The 21,854-nt window shown below is 32.9% G+C and overlaps 2 protein-coding genes across 2 annotated transcripts in view; one reads left to right on the forward strand and one right to left on the reverse strand.

The window, feature by feature from the left end:
• nsd1a (nuclear receptor binding SET domain protein 1a) overlaps positions 1-21,854 on the forward strand; it is a 1,446,438-nt gene that overhangs the window by 289,765 nt on the left and 1,134,819 nt on the right. The gene's annotated exons all lie outside the window — the stretch shown is intronic.
• Positions 412-20,949, reverse strand: gpx3 (glutathione peroxidase 3). The gene is given in 9 exon segments (NM_001137555.5): positions 412-2,432; positions 2,573-3,294; positions 3,463-3,823; positions 3,927-4,180; positions 4,755-5,106; positions 7,296-7,395; positions 9,488-9,605; positions 11,526-11,676; positions 20,823-20,949. Coding segments are annotated over 5 exon segments (669 nt in total). The 5' UTR covers positions 20,907-20,949; the 3' UTR covers positions 412-2,432; positions 2,573-3,294; positions 3,463-3,823; positions 3,927-4,180; positions 4,755-4,890.

The following is a 21,854-nucleotide window of genomic DNA, read 5'->3' on the forward strand; positions in this document are numbered from 1 at the left end:
CTCCAGCCTCCAGCACCTAGACTGCAGCTCTGCACAAGAAGTTTGGCCAGAGGAGGAGTGGTTTGTGCCCAACTGATTCTGGTTTCTCTCAAGATTTTTTTCCCCTTCACTTTGGTCAATTGGTAAAGTTTGTTCTCGCCACTGGTTTTCTTTGGTTTGGGACTTGTGAAGCTGCGCAAGGATGGATTAGTCTTCAGTGTTTGGACTTTCAGCAGTGAAAATTAAACCACACTGAACTGAACTCTGAAAACTGGACTGACGCAGTTTCAGTTCACTATAATCTTCTATGTTAAGCTGCTTTAACTCAATCTACATTGTAGAAGCGCTATAGAAATAAGGATGAATTGAATCCATTGAATTACCCAGTCACATCAACACACACCGATGCATTAACCAGAAGAAAACATTTGCTTGCATTTTCTTCTTTGTTTATTGAACATCCACACAGGCGGCAGTGGAGCGACAGGATATTTTGGAGGCAGACATGAGAGAAAAGGTCCTGCAGAACAGCCTGAATGCACTGAAGAGCTGCCCGCTGACCCACGGCTTCAGGTCCGGCACCACAGAGCGTCTGTTTTCAAGCCGTACCGTCAAAAACATGCCAATCTCCAAACCCTGAGCCTCCACAGCCACCTTCAGGTTCACAGCCATTCAATATTCTAGCAGTAATCCAATTCACAACACAGGTTAAAACATTGAAACATGATGTTACAGGGCTTCTGTGGGTCTTAAAAAGGATTGAAAGTACCATTAATTGACTCACTCTCAGTCTGTTAAAGGGATAGTTCACACACAAATTGAAATGTTCTATTTGCTTTCCCTCCCAATCATCAGGAGTTTCTTTCTATTGTTGAGCACTGAAAATATTTTGAAGAAAGCCGAAAACCATCGACTTCCATACACTCTAAAAAATAACTCAAGAGGTCTGTTACCACTACATAGTTTAATACACTATTGTAACTTAAAATTTCTAATATGGTGATTAGATTAAAACTTTTAAGTAGCCAAAATAACTTTTCACAGTTAAATATTGATAACTACATAAATTTAAAAATGCAGCTAATTTAAAGGTAAATATATCTGTCAGTTACTTTAAAACAGTATTTAACTTGAAGAAACCCAACGAAATTGGGTTGATAACTCAATTTTTACACACTAATGGAGTTGTTTTGTATTTTTAAGTCCACACTGATGTTTTTTGTTATTTTTTTATACTGATAATAAGGGACAGAACATGTTTTTGTTTTGTGAAAAAAAAGGAAACATGTGGTTTAATACAAATAAAAAATTACCAGTAAACAAAAATGTTGTTGTTAAATGTATTTCTTACAAGCATGAACAGTAAATTCAAAAACAAACAAAACAATTTAACAATTTCAGCTACTTAATTTATTTGAGGTTCTAAACTTGAAAACATGCATGTAATTAAGTACATAACACTGGATTTGTTTTTTAATTAAAAAAAGTTATTTTGAGTACTTGACTTAAAAATCTGAGTTTTTAGCTGTGTGAAAATGCCTCTGATTGAGGAGGAAAAGATTTGGCTAACATAATAAAGTTTGTTGTCTGAACCTCATTTTGTTAGATGTTGTCGTAGCTTGAATATATTAACGCAAACTGTTGCGTAAATTATTTTTGTTTTGTCTAAACAATATTTTTAGAGTGTAGTAGGATAACAAATACTATGGAAGTCAGTGGTTACAGGCTTCCAACATTTTTCAAAATATCTTTTGTGTTCAACAAGAAGGAATCTCAAACAGTTTTGGAATCAGTAAATGATGACAAAATTGTATTTTTTTTTTGTGAACTTTCACTTTTAGGATGAAGGTGACTTTGTTTTCTATGATAAAAAATTATTCAATTGACATATAATGCAAGTCAATGGTCACCCGTTTTTGAGATTAAAAATAATCAAGTCCAAGTGAGGGTTGTAAGTGTATACTGTTGATAAAATCTAATAATATTGTAAATACTGTTCAATTTCTTGCACAGACTTTTCATAAGACCAGTGTGTCATCAGGCTATTGATTTGAACTTGTTTGTGTTTATTTTAAATCTAAATAAAACACAGATTCTGCTAAAAAAATCTTTATTTTCTACTGTAGAAAAAAGTCACCTGCATCTTTAATGGCCTGAGGGTGAGTAAATAAACTGTACAATTGAATCTTTTAGTGAACTGTTCCTGTAAATGAAAGCAGTAAGCAATAGTAAGCATTAAATGTCTTGCGAAAATATAGGATCTTCCACAGTATTTTAGTCTTTTTTTTCGAATACAAATATCTAAACAATAAAAAGTCGATTAATAAATTATTAGCTTGTGATGCAAAAAAAAAAAAAAAGGTTTATGCAAAAAACAAGAGAACAAATACCTTTAAGTACGGTATGGAAAGTTTCCCTTTAATTTAAGGAGACCGTAAAGCCCGTTGCCAGATTTGTATTCAGTGTTAAAATCTCAATTCATATTGATCACTTGTTTAATATAACAGTGTTTAGCATAAAAAAAAAAACAATACTGAGGATGAACACTGTGAAGTATTTATGTATATATTTATGTCATTTGAAATATGGAGATCTGTTGTCAAATCTAGACATCTATAATTGGACAAATTCCCTTTTATTTATTCCTAATATGTGACCCTGAAATACAAAACCAGTCATGAGTGTAATTGTTTGGGGGAAATTGAGATTTAAAGGACACATACTTTCCTTAATTGATCTTTAAATGTCAAATTCGCCTTCATAAAACCTTAATAGACATCTGATAGACATCTACGCTTAGATTGGCTAAAACAAGACTAAATTTGGTCTGTCCTGAAGTATTAGATTAGCCCATAACTAGACTAATAATAAAATATAGATTAGATCAGACAGCAGAAATTTAGCAGGTATGTTCAGACATCTATTAGACGTCTATTAGACACCTTTTATACTAGAAACATGTTTGCTGGGATTTCACATAGTTATTCATTTATGTCTACTTGATGACTATAGTCTAGTTTTGGGCTATTCTAAGATTTCTATTAGATGTTTACTGATAGCTCAAATTTAGCATCTATATTTAGACATCTTTTAGACATCCTTTAGACCTCTTTTTAACACAAAAAAATGCATGCTGGGATATCACATTATTATTTCTTGCTATTTGATTACTAGTCTAGATTTGGACTATTCTAAGATGTCTTTTAGATTTTCACAGACAGCCCAAATTCAGCATCTATATTTAGACATCTATTAGACATCGTTAAAATAAAAAAAAAATGCATGCTGGGATATCACATAGTTATTCATTCCTGTCTATTTAATGACTAGTCTTGATTTGGGCTATTTTAAGATGTATATTAGATGTTCACTGACAGCCCAAATTTAGCATCTATATTCAGACATCTATTAGACGTCTATTAGACTTCTTTTAAACACTAAAAATGCATGCTGGGGCTTTTACATGTAGTCATTCATTCCTGCCTATTTGATGACTAGTCTAGTTTTAGGCTATTCTAAGATATCTATTAGATGTTTACTGACAGCCCAAATTTAGCATCAATATTTAGAAATCTATTAGACGTCTACTAAACATCTTTTTAACACCAAAAATGCGTCAAATAGTCATTAATTCATGCCTCTTTGATAACTGTAGTCTAGTTTTTGGCTATTCTAAGATGCCTATTAGATGTTAACTGATAGCTCAAATTTAGCATCTACATTTAGACATTTTTTAGACCTCTTTCAAACACAAAAATTGCTGGCTGGGATTTCACATAGGTATTAATTCCTGTCTATTTAATGACTAGTCTAGATTTGGGCTATTCTAATATGTCTATTAGATTTTAAACACAAACAATATGCTTGCTGGGATATCACATAGTCATTATTTTATCTCTATTTTATGACTAGTCTAGATTTGGGTTATTCTAAGACATATATTAGATGTTCACTGACATCCAAAATTTAGCATCTATATTCAGACATCTATTTGACATCTTTTAGACATCTTTTAAACAGCAAACATTCTTGCCAGGATTTTTACATGTCATTTATTTCTGTCTATTTGATGACTAGTCTAGTTTTGGATTATTCTAAGATGTCTATAAGATGTTCACTGACAGCCCAAATTTAGCATCTATATTCAGACATCTATTAGACGTCTATTAGACTTCTTTTAAACACTAAAAATGCATGCTGGGGTTTTTACATGTAGTCATTCATTCCTGCCTATTTGATGACTAGTCTAGTTTTAGGCTATTCTAAGATGTCTATTAGATGTTTACTGACAGCCAAAATTTAGCATCAATATTTAAACATCTATTAGACATCTACTAAACATCTTTTTAACACCAAAAACGCGTCATATAGTCATTAATTCATGTCTGCTGTATGACTATAGTCTAGTTTTGGGCTAATAGATATCTATTAGATGTTCACTGATAGCTCCAATTTAGCATCTACATTTAGACATTTTTTAGACCTCTTTCAAACACAAAAATTGCTGGCTGGGATTTCACATAGGTATTAATTCCTGTCTATTTAATGACTAGTCTAGATTTGGGCTATTCTAATATGTCTATTAGATTTTAAACACTAACAATATGCTTGCTGGGATATCACATAGTCATTATTTTATCTCTATTTTATGACTAGTCTAGATTTGGATTATTCTTAGATGTCTATTAGATGTTCACTGACAGCCCAAATGTAGCATCTATATTCAGACATCTATTAGACTTCTATTAGACATCTTTTAAACACACAAATAAATGAACTTGTTTTGTGGTCCAGTGTCACATATTGATGTTAGAAATGTCAAATTGACCTTGATAAAACCTGCAGAAACCCTGTGTTGACTGGTCTATATTGGAGAGAGGGAGATTTTGAGCAGAAAGCAGTGTTTCCCAGTTACTGTGCAGTCTGCAGAAGCTGATGGAAGTATTTGAGGATGTCTGCTCTGACTTCAGACACGTTGACTCTGGGGAACCAGCGCATCACAGGCCTGCCATCTGGATCCAGCAGAAACTTCTCAAAGTTCCACTTGATGTCATTGACTTTCAGCGGTTCCCAAAACAGCCTGTTGCTGGTGGCCCCAAAACTCTCTCCTACAGGCGGACATGCGTTCTGAAAGCAGACGACATTACAATACAATACAATACATCTGACTGCTTTTGTGTCCAAATATCAACCTTATTCTTCACATACGAGCAGGCGCAGACATTGAAATCTTTTTGGCTGGAGACTCTTCCGCTCTCATTCACTTGCGTTGATCTTTAGACGTTAAAAACAGCTCGTTCTGCTGCTCGATGTTGCAAACCCATATTTTCTTATTGTCTTTCTAGTTTTTATGTATAGTCATGGACACACTTGTTTGAAGAGCAAGTAGTGTGACTATTTTCTGCGGTTTATTATTCCTAGTCATTCTCCCAACGCAATCTGAAGTACTAAAACAATCACAAAAATGAGCGCACTTCTGCACTGCAAAAAAAGAGTCAATATAATAATAATATAATAAAGTCATCTTAATGATAATAATAATAATAATTCCTTACATTTATATAGCGCTTATCTGGGCACTCAAAGCGCTTTACACAATGGGGGCGAATCTCCTCATCCACCACCAGTGTGCAGCATCCACCTGGATGACGTGACGGCAGCCATTTTGCGCCAGACCGCACACCACACACCAGCTGATTGGTGGAGAGGAGACAGAGATGAAGCCAATTATGATATGGGGATGGTTAGGAAGCCATGATGGACGTCCCTGTAGAGTTTATGCGTTAGAGAAAAACATCTACAAATAAAATAGTGCTTTTTAAAATAAATGACAGTGAATGAAAGTAACCCCGGTGAGCCTAATAGACAATTATATATTTAGGGTATTTACCTGAAGTGCTTTTTGAATGTTGCGTCACCAGGCTATTCACATTTCTTGCAGATTTTCATGTAATTTTTGGTGTTTCATCTTTTATTTTTTGCAGTTCGGCTGTTTCCCTTTCACTTATGAACATTTCATTCATGCCCCCGTGACAAACAGATGGAAGCGTTGTTTTAATTGAATTTGATACCGCGTGCCGAATGGAAAGAAAAAAAAACTTACCTGTCCTTTACTGTCCTACTGTCCTTTACTGACAGCCGCATGTGTGGATCTTGTCACAAAATGCGGTGAAAAGTCCTACATGGCTGTAATAATTTGATTGCGGTGTTTACTTCAGTAATGCCACTAATATCTGCATACTCCACGTGTCTTAGTTCCATTTCTGTTAACCATTTCTGCCAGGGTGCAGAGCGTATTTTGCCATCCTTACAATGCCATCCCTAACGCTTTTTCACTATAAGATTTTAGACTTTGCACCTAGATTATTAAAACTTCTTTTGTTTTTGAATTTAGAGAAATTAACGAATAATTATATATATATATATATATATATATATATATATATATATATATATATATATATATATATATATATATATATATATGATTAATTAAAATGTATACATTTTCAGAAAATATACAACTAAACCAGAAACATTCTAATGTTAAAATGAAAGCTACATTACACTTGTGTTTTGATTCTTCCTTAAATTGATTTTGTTTACTCTACTGAATTAAAAAAATTAAGTTAATAAAGTTTTATTTGTTTTATTTTGGCTAGTATAAAAGCAGTTATTAATTTTTTTAAAAACCATTTTTGGGACAATATTATTAGCCCCTTTAAGATAATTTTTTTTCGATAGTCTACAGAACAAACCATCGCTATACAATAACTTGCCCAATTACCCTAACCTGCCTAATTAACCTAGTTAAACCTTTAAATGTCACTTTAAGCTGTATAGAAGTGTCTTGAAAAATATCTAGTCAAATATTAATTACTGTCATCATGGCAAAGATAAAATAAATCAGTTATTAGAAATAAGGTTTTAAAATTATTATGCTTAGAAATGTGCTGAAACAATATTCCCTCCATTAAACAGAAATTGGGGTAAAAAATAAACAGGGGGGCTAAAAATTCTGACTTCAACTGTATATACGTATATATTCTAACGGGAAAAAAATGAAAGCTATATTACACGTGCACATGTTGATGCTTCCTTGAATTGATATTGTTGAAATTGAAAATCATTGAAATAGTTATATTCTAATGCATTTTCCTGCATAAATCTTGACTTAAGCATCTTAAGTTCTCTTTAATAGCTTGGAAATTCTATATTTTATTTCTAAAATCACTCTTTGTTCCTTGAAAATGTGGCTTTTATAATGCAAGTTGTCGGATTGATTTTAAAACATACTTTATTATCCATAGACCAACCTTTAGGAATGTGAAAAGGGCCTGCTCTCCGTCTCCATTCACATCTCCCTTCTCAAATAACTGGAAATTAGGAACGAATCCATTTCCTGGACGGACATACCTGCGAGGACAAGGAGAAATCTGTTTCTGTCTATAAGAGAAGCGATCCTTCAGATGTCTCTCCAGAAACCAGCTTAAGGTTTGAGATATATAAGAGGTGCTGTAATTTAAAGGAGATGATGGATGAGTGAGCGGATAAATGACGGAAGAGTGAATAGATAATTCCACATGGCCTGAGGCTCAGGGTTTTGTTCTTCAAGGGTAAACTCACAAGTCTTGTCCTCCTAAAAACGACCTGTTATGCCCTTATTTAACAATGTAAAATAAAATAAAATTTAAAAATGTAAAATAAGTCTCTGATGTATTGAGTGTGTGTGTGAAGTTTCAGCTTATAATACTACGCAAATAATGTTTTATAACTCTCTGAAACAGACCCTTCCAGGACTTGTGGACTTTGATCCTAATTGTGGCGTTTTGGGTGAGTGTCGCTTTAAATTTAAATGAGATTGCAATGTTTTGAAAAGAGGGCGGAGCTACATATGCCTGTGTGTCAGCATAGTGGCAGATTCAAAACAGGATTAACTATCTTGTGAACTATGGCGGTCGGATGCTTCTCACTCAGGGCTGTTTATGCAAATGAGGGAGAGATGGTCACTAGTGGGCGAGGCTTTCCCTCTCTGATGACACGTACAAAGTGAGAATGTCAATCAAAATGTTTCTGCAGGTGGTTTTTATCAAGTCTGATTATAAACAATAGAATTAACAACTTTTTACCATTAGAAGCTGCTTATGTTCACAGGATGTTGCCAAACAAACCCTTCTTAAAAGTAACTTTTGTATAATAGGTCCCCGGTAACGTGTAAAGTCTGTGCAAATGTATTTATTTTTAATGTGTTAGTGAATAATAAATTAATAAAAGTATTAATAACAAATTAATCAAATTAAATTTTATTAATAATAATTATTAAAAGTAATCTTTAATATATTTCCCAGTGCTGGGAAGCAGTTGGATGGGCATCCGCTGCATAAATCATATGCTAATAAGTTAAGATAAGTTGGCGGTTCATTCCGCTCTGGAGACCCCTGGTTAATAAAATTACTAAGCTGAAAAGAAAATGAATAATCTTTAATATAAGCAATGATTTAATGTTTTTTCTCACATTCAGTTTTTTCTCAGACATTTTGTTAATATTTTCATTTTATTAGCTTTTTTTTTTTTTTAATCTTGAAACATTTAGTAAATTATTGTTATTGTATTGCATTTTTCAAAACTTTTTTTTAGTACTTTATTTTGTAAATCCATCATTTATATTGTATTTCAGTCATCTTTTAGTGAAACTGAAAAAAATTAAAGGTACAGTTTTTTTTACACAAAAAAATAAAAAATAATTTACACGTTATTCATTTGTTCCAAAACCTTTTTTCTCTTGAACACAAAAGAAGATATTTTGAAGAATGCTGGACAAAACAGCCATTGACTTCCATATTTTTTGTTCCCATTATGGAAGTCAATGGTTACAGGTTTTCAGAATTCTTCAAAACATCTCACAAAATCCAACTCATGCAGGCTCATTCTGAAAATGTAGCCCTGTATACATTTCTGGAGATGGTGGATTACATACGTTTTAATAACAATTATGTAGCCAGAGGTTTCCGCTGTTACCAGTTTGTTTAATGGCTTGCAGCATATGTTGGCGGATTGAGATGCAGAGAAGAGCTGAGCGCGATGACGGGGTTCGAGTCTGGCGAAGAACGTATCCAGAAAGCAGGTAAGACAAAAACAAAAGCCAAAAAATAAAATAAACAAGTAAATAGCAATGTGGTAAAATCTGAAAATGTGGTAAAAATCAGAGGAGGGCTTTTTTTTTGGATTGCTTTTAAGCACTCTTGAAAGAAATTTGAGATCTCAAAAACCATATACAGCGGCCTCTGGTGGATTTGTGAAAAACAAAAAACTGCAAAAAAAAAGAAGAAAAAAAAAACGTAGCTCCTGGGATGTATTTGGCGCTCTCCAGAAATGTATATAGGGGTACGTTTTCAGATTTAGCCTGGTTTAACAAAATCACTCTTGAAGGTTTAAACCACTTGAAGTAAATAACACACAATAAACTGGTTTCATCACAACTTTAAATGGCTCCATTTTCCAAACTCACTTCAATGCAGAAAGAATTTCATTGTTTTCTCCAGGTTCTTGTTTCCCGAATTGGTCGCAAGGAAAGCCGAGGATGGTGAATCCCAGATGGCGAAGCTCCTCGTGTAGTGCATTCAGTTCTGACCAGCACACAAAACTCAAAGTCAATACAGTCTTCAAGAAAAGGTGCAGTATTTACACTTCAGTATATGCTGTCATGAGAGGTGTAACGTGTTTATTCAGTGTTCAGGATAAATGAATACACCCTTTTACACGTCTCTGATTTGCATTCATATTTGCTTTACAATTTTATGTTTGTGCTTATGCAGTACATTAGGTTAGTCAATATCAAAGCCAAAACTGGAACTAATCCAAAATATATATATATAAAAATATGAAGATTGAAGGAATTTTTGGATTAAACGCGAGGCGCGCAGGGTGCATAAGCAATGCGCAAAAGCCTGGCGGCCGTTAGTAAATCATTCAAAAGAGGCGCCGCTCAATGCATAAAGCGCGTTCTGTGTGATCAGCCCCTTAGGTTGTAGCAAAAAGCTTAGAAAGACCAAGAGGCGACACTCAATAGAACGTTCTATTGCAACAGCAGCGCCCAGCAACAGCCCGGATTCCGCCATTTTGGAGTGAAAGCGATCGGCTGTCCATTGGATCTTATTGCTGTTGCGATGGCAAGCAGCCGCTCTGTTTTTTATTTATGTATTTAAAAAGCTCATTAAAGCTGAGATACTACCTGAAAGACGACAATACAACACTTACTATCACAATCATCAGCGCTTTTAATAGTTTATTTTGCAAATTAAACACACCTTAACCAATTAATAGTACCTAAAGCAGCACTCGATAATTACAAACAGGTGTGTTTGGTCAGGGTTGCAACTAAATTCTGCTGGAAGGTAGCTCTCCAGGAACAGGGTTGGTGACCCCTGATATAAGATATATTCTATATACAATCTTTTCTATTCTCAACTGTAAAATGATTACATTATTATTATTATTATATTTTATAAGGGATACTTTTATTGCTTTATGATGATTAATAAGTAAATATAAATGGCAGTGCAAATTAATTTGACTTCATAATATTTAAAAAAAAATCTGTTTTGTGTTAATGTGACATGTTTATGTCCGATATTACATGTTCTATGCATACTGCCGCTATAAATAAGTTATTTTTTGATGGATTTGACATGTGGCTCTTCACTTTGTTTGCAAAACTTGATGTGGCCCTCAGGTCTAAAAAGTGTGCCCACCACTGCTCTACATCCATTATTAACATGCCAGATCCGTTACCCTGATCTGTTCCGGGAACTCGCAACACCCAAATTAAAATGTGGAGGAAAAATATTAAATTAAATCTTAATAAACTGGAAAAATCAAGAGAAACTTAAAAAATATAATAATTTTAGTAGAATATTTGTATTTGTAATTCTTTTGTTGTTGTTGTTGTTGTTGTTGTTGTTGTTGTTGTTGTTGTTGTTGTTGTTGTTGTTGTTGTTGTTGTTGTAATAACTCCTTTGAATTTATGTTTTCTATATATTCCTAAAGATGTCCGGTGACCAAACTCTTACTTTAATGAAAATATCTGTTCAATAAAACAGTTTCTTTCAAATGCACCAAAAATAATCAGCTATATTCACTGAGAAATTTTACATTTACATTTAGTCATTTAGCAGACGCTTTTATCCAAAGCGACTTACAAATGAGGACAAGGAAGCAATTTACACAACTATAAGAGCAACAATGAATAAGTGCTGTAGGCAAGTTTCAGGTCTGTAAAGTCTAAGAAGGAAAGTATTAGTAAATTATTTTAATTTATTTGTATTTTTTTTTTGGGTACCGTTAGTGTGATATCCAGAGAGGCAATTGCAGATTAGGAAGTGAATGCATGCATTAAACTATGTATTTATAGAAGAGGATGTGCCTGTTTATGCTGAACACTGTGTGTGTGACCTTATTTTGGACTGTTAAACCAGTCGTAAGTGTCCGTTTTTTTGATAATGTGAGTTGAGATTAGTTGTGTAAAGAGCTCATTTGCATACACTCACCCACGTACTGGAAGGTCAGTCCTCAGTAGGTGGCCACGTTGACCACGAGGACGTGTTTTCCAGCGTAATGAGAGAACGGGATGAACTGCGTCCCGTTTATGGTTTTTGCACCGTAGTTGTGAAAAGAGTCTCCAGCTGCCGAGTTACAGGCCTGACACACACACACACACACACATTTGATTAATTTATTTGGAATGACTAATACTAATTAAAGCAACACAGCATCCAAATAATCATAAAGAGCCTGTGATGTTTCACAGTACAAGCAATAGATACAACCATGTTTTTCAATACCTCATCCACAACAACAATATCAGGAGTGTTGGGAAAATCTCTAATGACAGTACTCGAAACATGTGCATTACTGGTCAATGATGGAAACCAGTTCATTCGTACACTCTTGATTTCTTGTTAGAGTATAGTGCACTGTGCACACTGACTCTCTCCAGCTCTTTAGCTGTAATGTTCACAATGCAATCATGACGTGCGATGCGCACACACACACACACACACATTAACATCACCACATGAAGGCACTGTAGCTCAGTGGTTAGCATTGTCGCCTCACAGCAAGAAGGTCGCTGGTTCGACTCCTAGCTGGGCTAGTTGGCATTTCTGTGTGGAGTTTGCATGTTCTCCCCATGTTGGCATTGGTTTCTTCCAGGTGCTCCGGTTTCCCCCACAGTCCAAACACATGCGCTATAGGGGAATTGATTCACTAAATTGGCTGTAGTGTATGTGCATGTGTTTGAAAGAGAGTGTATTGGTGTTTTCCAGTACTGGGTTTACTGTGCAAAACATATGCTGCATAAGTTGGTGGTTCATTCCGCTGTGGTGACCTCTGATGAATAAAGGGACTAAGCCAAATGAAAATGAATGAATGAATATTAAGTAACTTAAAAGCATATGTTGTCATCGTTACTTATTTACAATTTGTTCATAAAACTATTCCAGAAAAATTCAGCATGTTGTTTAGCAGAAATTAGGATTTAGTTTGCATGATATGTGTAATTACTTAGTTACAGTAAAGTTACATTTACAACGTTACAAAAGATTCTGTTTCTATTGTTGCTCTTTTGAACTTTCTATCAAATGATCCTGAGAAAAAAATCCACAAAAATACAAAGCATCACAACTGATGTCAACACTGATATTATTCTTGAATCAAAATAGCATGTTGGAGTGATTTCTAAAGCGCTGTGTGTGATTGGATATTATTTACATTATTTATATTTTTTTTAAATATATGCAAATTTGTTATTATTATTTATGAATTTATTTATTTCACTATAATACTGTATTTCCCAAACATACAAATGCAGCTTTGGAGAGCAGAACAGGCCAAAAACATGAACTTGAACAGAGCCCAAACCTTTAAACATCAGTGAACATGAGATCAGCTTATCATTCAAACATCAGCGTGACCTTTGTATTCACACTCAGAATTGTGAAATCCCAGATCTGTCAAAGAAACAGCTTGTTTTTCAAATCACACATAAAACTGCAGAGCTGTAAATAAATAAATAAATAAATAAAATTTTGCTGCTTTAATTTTTTTGTGAAATCAAATGACCCTTTCTAGTCATCTAAACTTCTGTCAAACGAACTAAGTTATAATGTCTGTATAAAGACTAAGAATAATGTCTGTGTGACGGCTCATCTGACCAGAGTTTTAGTTTGTCGTTTAAATATTTGTTTTGCTTTAAATTTATTTAATTTATTTACATTTAATTTAGTTTTTTGTTTATTTAATTTATTTATTTTTATTCAGTTCTTTTAACTTAAAGTATAATGCCTGTGTGACGGCTCACGTGAAAGACTTTTAGTTAGTTGTTTAAACAATTGTTCTGCTTGGCACAATTTATTTATTTATTTATTTATTTATTTATTTATTTATTTATTTATTTATTTATTTATTTATTTATTCCTTTCTTTCTTTCTTTCTTTCTTTCTTTCTTTCTTTCTTTCTTTCTTTCTTTCTTTCTTTCTTTATTTGTTTGTTTGTTTGATTGTTTTTTGTTTGTTCATATGTTGGTCATTTAATTTAATTAAATTTTGTATTTAATTTAATTTTACTTTATCTTCATTTAATTTTTTATTTTACTTCATTCATTTAATTTTTGGCTTAGTCTCTTTATTAATCTGGAGTCGCCACCTCGGAATGAACCGCCAACTTATCCAGCATAAGTTTTACGCAGAAGATGCCCTTCCAGCTGCAACCCATCACTGGAAACATCCATACACATTTCATTCACTCTCATACACGACGGACAATTTAGGTTACTCAATTCAACTGTACCGCATGTCTTTGGACTGTGGGGGAAACCAGAGCACCCGGAGGAAACCTAAGCCAACGCGGGGAGAACATCATTTAGGAAATATTCACAAAAGAAAAACTAATTCAAAGGTGGGCTAATAATTCTGACTTCAACTGTATGTGTGTATGTATGTATGTATGCATTTATTTTATTTTATTTTGTTTTATTTCAATATTTATTATTGTTATTATATATTTGTTATTTGTTAACTTAAAAAAGTACAATGATGTTTAAACAATTGTTCTGATTGGCGCAAATTTATTTATTTATTTTAATTAAAATTTGTTTTTATTTAGTTTTATTTCTAATATTTATTATTATTATTATTATTATTATTATTATTTAGTTTTTGTTTTACTTAAAGTGTTATGTCTGTGTGACGGCTCATGTGACCTGACTTTTAGTTTGTTGTTTAAACAAATGTTCTGATTGGCACAATATTTTTATTTATTTATTTATTTATTAAATACATTTTTTTAATATGTAAAAATATATATATATATATATATATATATATATATATATATATATATATATATATATATATATATATATATACAGGGTAAATATTTGTTAAAATCATCTTAAAAAGCAGTTTTGTCAATTTTTCTCTACATGAACTAAAAAATGTACATGTAAATGTAATCATTTTCCAAAAATAAAATTATATTTTGTAATTTTTGGAAAATCCCTCAAACAAAGTTGGGGGGAGAGACATAAAAAATCTGAAATCTGATTTACATATTAAAATAAGTTAAAGAAACATAAAAAGTACATTTGTTGTCATTCTCCCATATCGATTTAACAGTGCGAGTAAATAAAATGATCAAATAATCTCGGTTACATTCCTCAGAATAGAAATGTATCAGAATAAAATCACTCTGAAGCTGATATTAGGTGAGGTTAGAATAGTCTGAACACGCAAAGCAAATATTTACCTTCACTTGACTTTTGCTGTTTGGTATTTGATGTGCTTAAAAATAAACCTGTCACCTACAAAACAGTCTGTCATTTTACTATACACTCCTGGACATACCAAAGAGAGATGATTCCAGCCATTTTTATGTTCATTCATTCATTCGTTCATTTATTTATTTAATTTTCTGTCTCAGTTACTACGGCAACCCTTTGCACCTGCTGCTTCACGGAGAAAACAGCGCGCACCAACAAAACCAGCTGATTTATGAGCATCACATGCTGTAAAACACACACATTTATGCATTTATTGTCTATACTTCTGTTTGTTTTTCAGTGTGTTTACTGTGTAGGCTTCAATGTGACATGTGCAAATACTGGGATGTTGGCTTAAGAAGCAATATCTTGTAATTTAATTAAATGAAACTGTATCTCGTTTATGCCTATATTTATTTATATCACAACACAAACAGTTTTATATGATCAGAATTATTCGTCCCCCTTTGAATATGTTAAATATTTCCCAAATGATGTTTAACAGAGCTAGAAAATTTTCACAGTATGTCTAATAATATTTTTTCTTCTGGAGAAAGTCTTATTTGTTTTATTTCGGCTAGAATAAAAGCAGTTTTTAATTTTTTAAAAATCATTTTAAGGTCAATCTTATTAGCCCCTTTAAGCAATATATTTTTTCAATAGTCTACAGAACAAACCATCGTAATACTTTAACTTGCCGAATTACCCTAACCTGCCTAGTTAACCTAATTAACCTAGTTAAGTCTTTAAATGTCACTTTAAGCTGTATGGAAGTGTCTTGAAAAATCACTAGTAAAATATTATTTACTGTCATCATGGCAAAGACAAAATGTATCAGTTATTTGAGATGAGTTATTAAAACTATTATGATTAGAAATGTGTTGAAGAAATCTTCTCTCCGTTAAACAGAAATTGAGGAAAGAGTGAACAGGGGGGTGAATAATTCCAATAGTATCTGGATGCAGCCTTTATGATGCAAGCTGAGACTGCATCACTCAGCGATGCAATATCAGACACAATGTACTCAAATGGAGCTAGTGACTAGTGAGGGGTGGGGTTAGGTGAGCCCATTAAAAAGCATTGGATGCATCCCAGATTGCACTGCACCAGGTCTGCAGCCAGACCCCTCTCAATAATTCTGACTTCAACTGTATAACCAGCAGTGAAGTCCATCAAAGATTCAGTGTTTCTAAATACAATGTTGTACATAGAAGAAAAGAAAATCGTATCCTCGTAATTGGACTTCACTGCTAATTATAAATCATATAAATAAAACCATTTATGTGACAAATACATATAGTGCTTATCATGAATGAGTACACCACATTTTGAAAATACACATTTCTCATCCATTTCTCAGTGATTATAGGTCCTATATTTGAACAAAACAGATTTATTAAACATATATTTTTATTAAAATAATATTTTAGTCACCAAACATGTTTAGAAATAGAAAGAAAATGCATTTAAGTATTATTTTTTAATCTTTATTTAATATTTTTCCTAACATATAAATTCTGCTATTTTGGATCGTAGCTGTAAGTTGTTCAATTAGATTAGCTTCAGATTTGGCTTTAGTGTTGACTAATACACAAATTGCAAAGCATCCTACATTACACTTCACTGCTAATTATACATGATAAAACCATTTATGTGACAAATGCATCTAAAATATCTAATCTAATGTATAAATGAGAAATATTTTAATTAGAAGTTATTGTTTAATAAGTCAAAATACCAGTATTTGCACAAAAATGCAGAGTTCCACATAACATCTTTTAAATTAACTTAACACATGTAAGTGCATTGAACATAACAAAATTAAGTTGTCCCCAAAAATCTCAAGAATTGTGTTGTTTCAGCTCGTTTTAATAAGTAGTTGGAACTAGCACTAAAAAATATGTAAACAGAGTAAATACAGGACGACCAACAATGTTTCAAAATACATTTTACACAATAAAAGCAGCAATATATCTTTAATATGCACATTACACTTCACTGCTGATCGTAAATGATGTATATAAAACCATTTATGTGACAAATGCATTTAAAATATCTAATCTAACGCATAAATGAGAAATATTTTAATTAGAAGTTATTGTTTAATAAGTCAAAATCACAGTATTTGCACAAAAATGCAGAGTTCCACATAACATCTATTAAGTTAACTTGACATATTTAGGTTAACTGAACGTAACGAAATTAAGTTGACCTCCAAAATCCTCAAGAATTGTGTTGTTTCAGCTCATTTTTAAAAAGTAGCTGGAACAAGCACCAAAAATATGTAAAGACAGGACGGCCAACAATGTTTCGAAATACATTTTTACACAAAAAAGCTGCACTATATCTTCAATATGCACCTTACACATCACTGCTGATTTTAAACTATGTATATAAAACCATTTATGTGACAAATAATGCATCTAAATTATCTAATCTAATGTATAAATGAAAAATATTTTAATTAGAAGTTATTGTTTAATAAGTCAAAATACCAGTATTTGCACAAAAATGCAATTCCACATAACATCTTTTAAATTAACTTAACACATGTAAGTGCATTGAACATAACAAAATTAAGTTGTCCCCAAAAATCTCAAGAATTGTGTTGTTTCAGCTCGTTTTAATAAGTAGTTGGAACTAGCACCAAAAAATATGTAAACACAGAGTAAATACAGGACGACCAACAATGTTTCAAAATACATTTTACACAATAAAAGCAGCAATATATCTTTAACATGCACATTACACTTCACTGCTGATCGTAAATGATGTATATAAAACCATTTATGTGACAAATGCATCTAAAATATCTAATCTAACGCATAAATGAGAAATATTTTAATTAGAAGTTATTGTTTAATAAGTCAAAATCACAGTATTTGCACAAAAATGCAGAGTTCCACATAACATCTATTAAGTTAACTTGACATATTTAGGTGGACTGAACATAACGAAATTAAGTTGACCTCCAAAAATCTCAAGAATTGTGTTGTTTCAGCTCATTTTTAAAAAATAGCTGGAACAAGCACCAAAAATATGTAAAGACAGGACGGCCAACAATGTTTCGAAATACCTTTTTACACAAAAAAGCTGCACTATATCTTCAATATGCACCTTACACATCACTGCTGATTTTAAACTATGTATATAAAACCATTTATGTGACAAATAATGCATCTAAATTATCTAATCTAATGTATAAATGAAAAATATTTTAGTTAGAAGTTATTGTTTAATAAGTCAAAATACCAGTATTTGCACAAAAATGCAATTCCACATAACATCTTTTAAATTAACTTAACACATTTAAGTGCATTGAACATAACAAAATTAAGTTGTCCCCAAAAATCTCAAGAATTGTGTTGTTTCAGCTCATTTTAATAAGTAGTTGGAACTAGCACCAAAAAATATGTAAACAGAGTAAATACAGGACGACCAACAATGTTTCAAAATACATTTTACACAATAAAAGCAGCAATATATCTTTAATATGCACATTACACTCCACTGCTGATCGTAAATGATGTATATAAAACCATTTATGTGACAAATGCATTTAAAATATCTAATCTAACGCATAAATGAGAAATATTTTAATTAAGTTATTGTTTAATAAGTCAAAATCACAGTATTTGCACAAAAATGCAGAGTTCCACATAACATCTATTAAGTTAACTTGACATATTTAGGTGGACTGAACATAACGAAATTAAGTTGACCTCCAAAATCCTCAAGAATTGTGTTGTTTCAGCTCATTTTTAAAAAGTAGCTGGAACAAGCACCAAAAATATGTAAAGACAGGACGGCCAACAATGTTTCGAAATACATTTTTACACAAAAAAAATGCACTATATCTTCAATATGCACCTTACACATCACTGCTGATTTTAAACTATGTATATAAAACCATTTATGTGACAAATAATGCATCTAAAATATCTAATCTAATGTATAAATGAAAAATATTTTAATTAGAAGTTATTGTTTAATAAGTCAAAATACCAGTATTTGCACAAAAATGCAATTCCACATAACATCTTTTAAATTAACTTAACACATGTAAGTGCATTGAACATAACAAAATTAAGTTGTCCCCAAAAATCTCAAGAATTGTGTTGTTTCAGCTCGTTTTAATAAGTAGTTGGAACTAGCACCAAAAAATATGTAAACACAGAGTAAATACAGGACGACCAACAATGTTTCAAAATACATTTTACACAATAAAAGCAGCACTATATCTTTAATATGCACATTACACTCCACTGCTGATCGTAAATGATGTATATAAAACCATTTATGTGACAAATGCATCTAAAATATCTAATCTAACGCATAAATGAGAAATATTTTAATTAGAAGTTATTGTTTAATAAGTCAAAATCACAGTATTTGCACAAAAATGCAGAGTTCCACAAAACATCTATTAAGTTAACTTGACATATTTAGGTGGACTGAACATAACGAAATTAAGTTGACCTCCAAAATCCTCAAGAATTGTGTTGTTTCAGCTCATTTTTAAAAAGTAGCTGGAACAAGCACCAAAAATATGTAAAGACAGGACGGCCAACAATGTTTCGAAATACCTTTTTACACAAAAAAGCTGCACTATATCTTCAATATGCACCTTACACATCACTGCTGATTTTAAACTATGTATATAAAACCATTTATGTGACAAATAATGCATCTAAAATATCTAATCTAATGCATAAATGAGAATTAATTTAATTAGAAGTTATTGTTTAATAAGTCAAAATCACAGTATTTGCACAAAAATGCAGAGTTCCACATAACATCTATTAAGTTAACTTGACATATTTAGGTGGACTGAACATAACGAAATTAAGTTGACCTCCAAAATCCTCAAGAATTGTGTTGTTTCAGCTCATTTTTAAAAAGTAGCTGGAACAAGCACCAAAAATATGTAAAGACAGGACGGCCAACAATGTTTCGAAATACATTTTTACACAAAAAAGCTGCACTATATCTTCAATATGCACCTTACACATCACTGCTGATTTTAAACTATGTATATAAAACCATTTATGTGACAAATAATGCATCTAAAATATCTAATCTAATGTATAAATGAAAAATATTTTAATTAGAAGTTATTGTTTAATAAGTCAAAATACCAGTATTTGCACAAAAATGCAATTCCACATAACATCTTTTAAATTAACTTAACACATGTAAGTGCATTGAACACAAAATTAGGTTTCCCCTCCCAAAAAAATCTCAAGAATTGTGTTGTTTCAGCTCAATTTAAATAAGTAGTTGGAACTAGCAGCAAAAAAAAAAGTAAATACAGGATGACCAACAATAGGAGACGCAGTGGCGCAGTAGGTAGTGCTGTCGCCTCACAGCAAGAAGGTTGCTGGGTCGCTGGTTCGAGCCTTGGCTCAGTTGGCGTTTCTATGTGGAGTTTGCATGTTCTCCGTAGGTTTCCTCCGGGTACTCCGGTTTCCCCCACAGTCCAAAGACATGCAGGTGGCACAGGTGAATTGGCTAAATTGTCCGTAGTGTATGAGTGTGTGTGGATGTTTCCCAGAGGTGGGTTGCAGCTATATAGAAGGGCATCTGCTGCATAAAAAAACGTGCTGGATAAGTTGTCGGTTCATTCTGCTGTGTCAACCCCGGATTAATAAAGGGACTAAGCCGACAAGAAAATGAATGAATGAATGAGGACGACCAACAATGTTTCCTAATATATTTTTTACACAAAAAAGCAGCACTATATCTTTAATATGCACCTTACACTTCACTGAATATATATGAAACTTAACAAATTTAAGGGGATTGAACATAAAAAATTAAGTTGACATTAAGAATTGTGTAGTTTCAGCTCATTTTAAATAAGTAGCTTGAAAAAAGCAGCATAAATCTTTTTTGAGAGTAGAATAAATACAAGACAAACAACATTTCTAAATACATTTCTCTGCTAGTTGATGTTAATTCTTCAGTTCTCTCCAGCGTTTGCATATTTTAAAGACTAAAAGCTGTGTTTAATATGTAGATCTCTTACCTGGGTGTTGGACAGTGCTGCTATCTTGTGCATTAGAGCCAGCAGAAGCACAACAGAGGTCCAGGGGTTGCTCTGAGTCCCCATGACTGTGTTTTTTAGTCTCCGTTTGAGCGTCTGAATGAAGAATGAAGGCAGGCTGTGCTGGAGATCAACAGCAGTGAGTGAGTGAGTGACGCAGATCAGCCGGTCACAGCCAGACTGATGTTTACACAGCCAAAGCAGACACAGTGACAAACACACACTCACAGGTTGAAGTCAGAATTTTTAGCACTTTTGTATATTTTTTTCTCAATTTCTGTTTAATGGAAAGAAGATTTTTTTTTAACACATCATGATAGTTTTAATAACTCATTTCTAATAACTGATTGATTTTATCTTTGCCATGATGACAGTAAATAATATTTTGCTAGAGATTTTTCCACATACTAGTATCCAGCTTAAAGTAACATTTAAAGGCTTATAGGCAAGCCATTGTATAACGAAATAAAACAAATGCTATATGATTTATTGTTAAAATATAATAATTATTTATCAAATTTATACGTTTTTTAGGGCAACACAGTGGCTCAGTGGTTAGCACTGTGGCCTCACAACAAGAAAGTCTCTGGTTCGAGTCCCGGCTGGGTCATTTGGCATCAGGCACGTGCACACATAGGGCTCAACCTGTGCAGTGCACATGCCCTTTTTCAGTCTTAGATAGAAAGTGCCCTTCCAAAATGATCCGAAGTGCCCCCCATCAACCCCCCCTCCCTCCCGCTCTTCAAAAAATGTTATCCTGCACATGCCCCTTGGATAGTCTCTGCACGGGGCTGGTTGGCATTTCTGTGTGGAGTTTGCATGTCCTCCCCATGTTGGCGTGGGCTTCCTCTGGGTGCTCTGGTTTCCCTCACAGTCCAAACACATGCGCTATAGGGGAATTAATTAACTAAATTGGCCAAAGTGCGTGAGTGTGTGTGAATGGGAGCGTATGGATGTTTCTCAGTACTGGGTTGCAGCTGGAAGGGCATCCGCTGCGTAAAACAAATGCAAGAT

Source organism: Danio rerio, chromosome 14 (assembly GCF_052040795.2).
Source record: "Danio rerio strain M-AB ecotype USA chromosome 14, GRCz13ab, whole genome shotgun sequence".
NCBI lineage: Eukaryota > Metazoa > Chordata > Actinopteri > Cypriniformes > Danionidae > Danio > Danio rerio.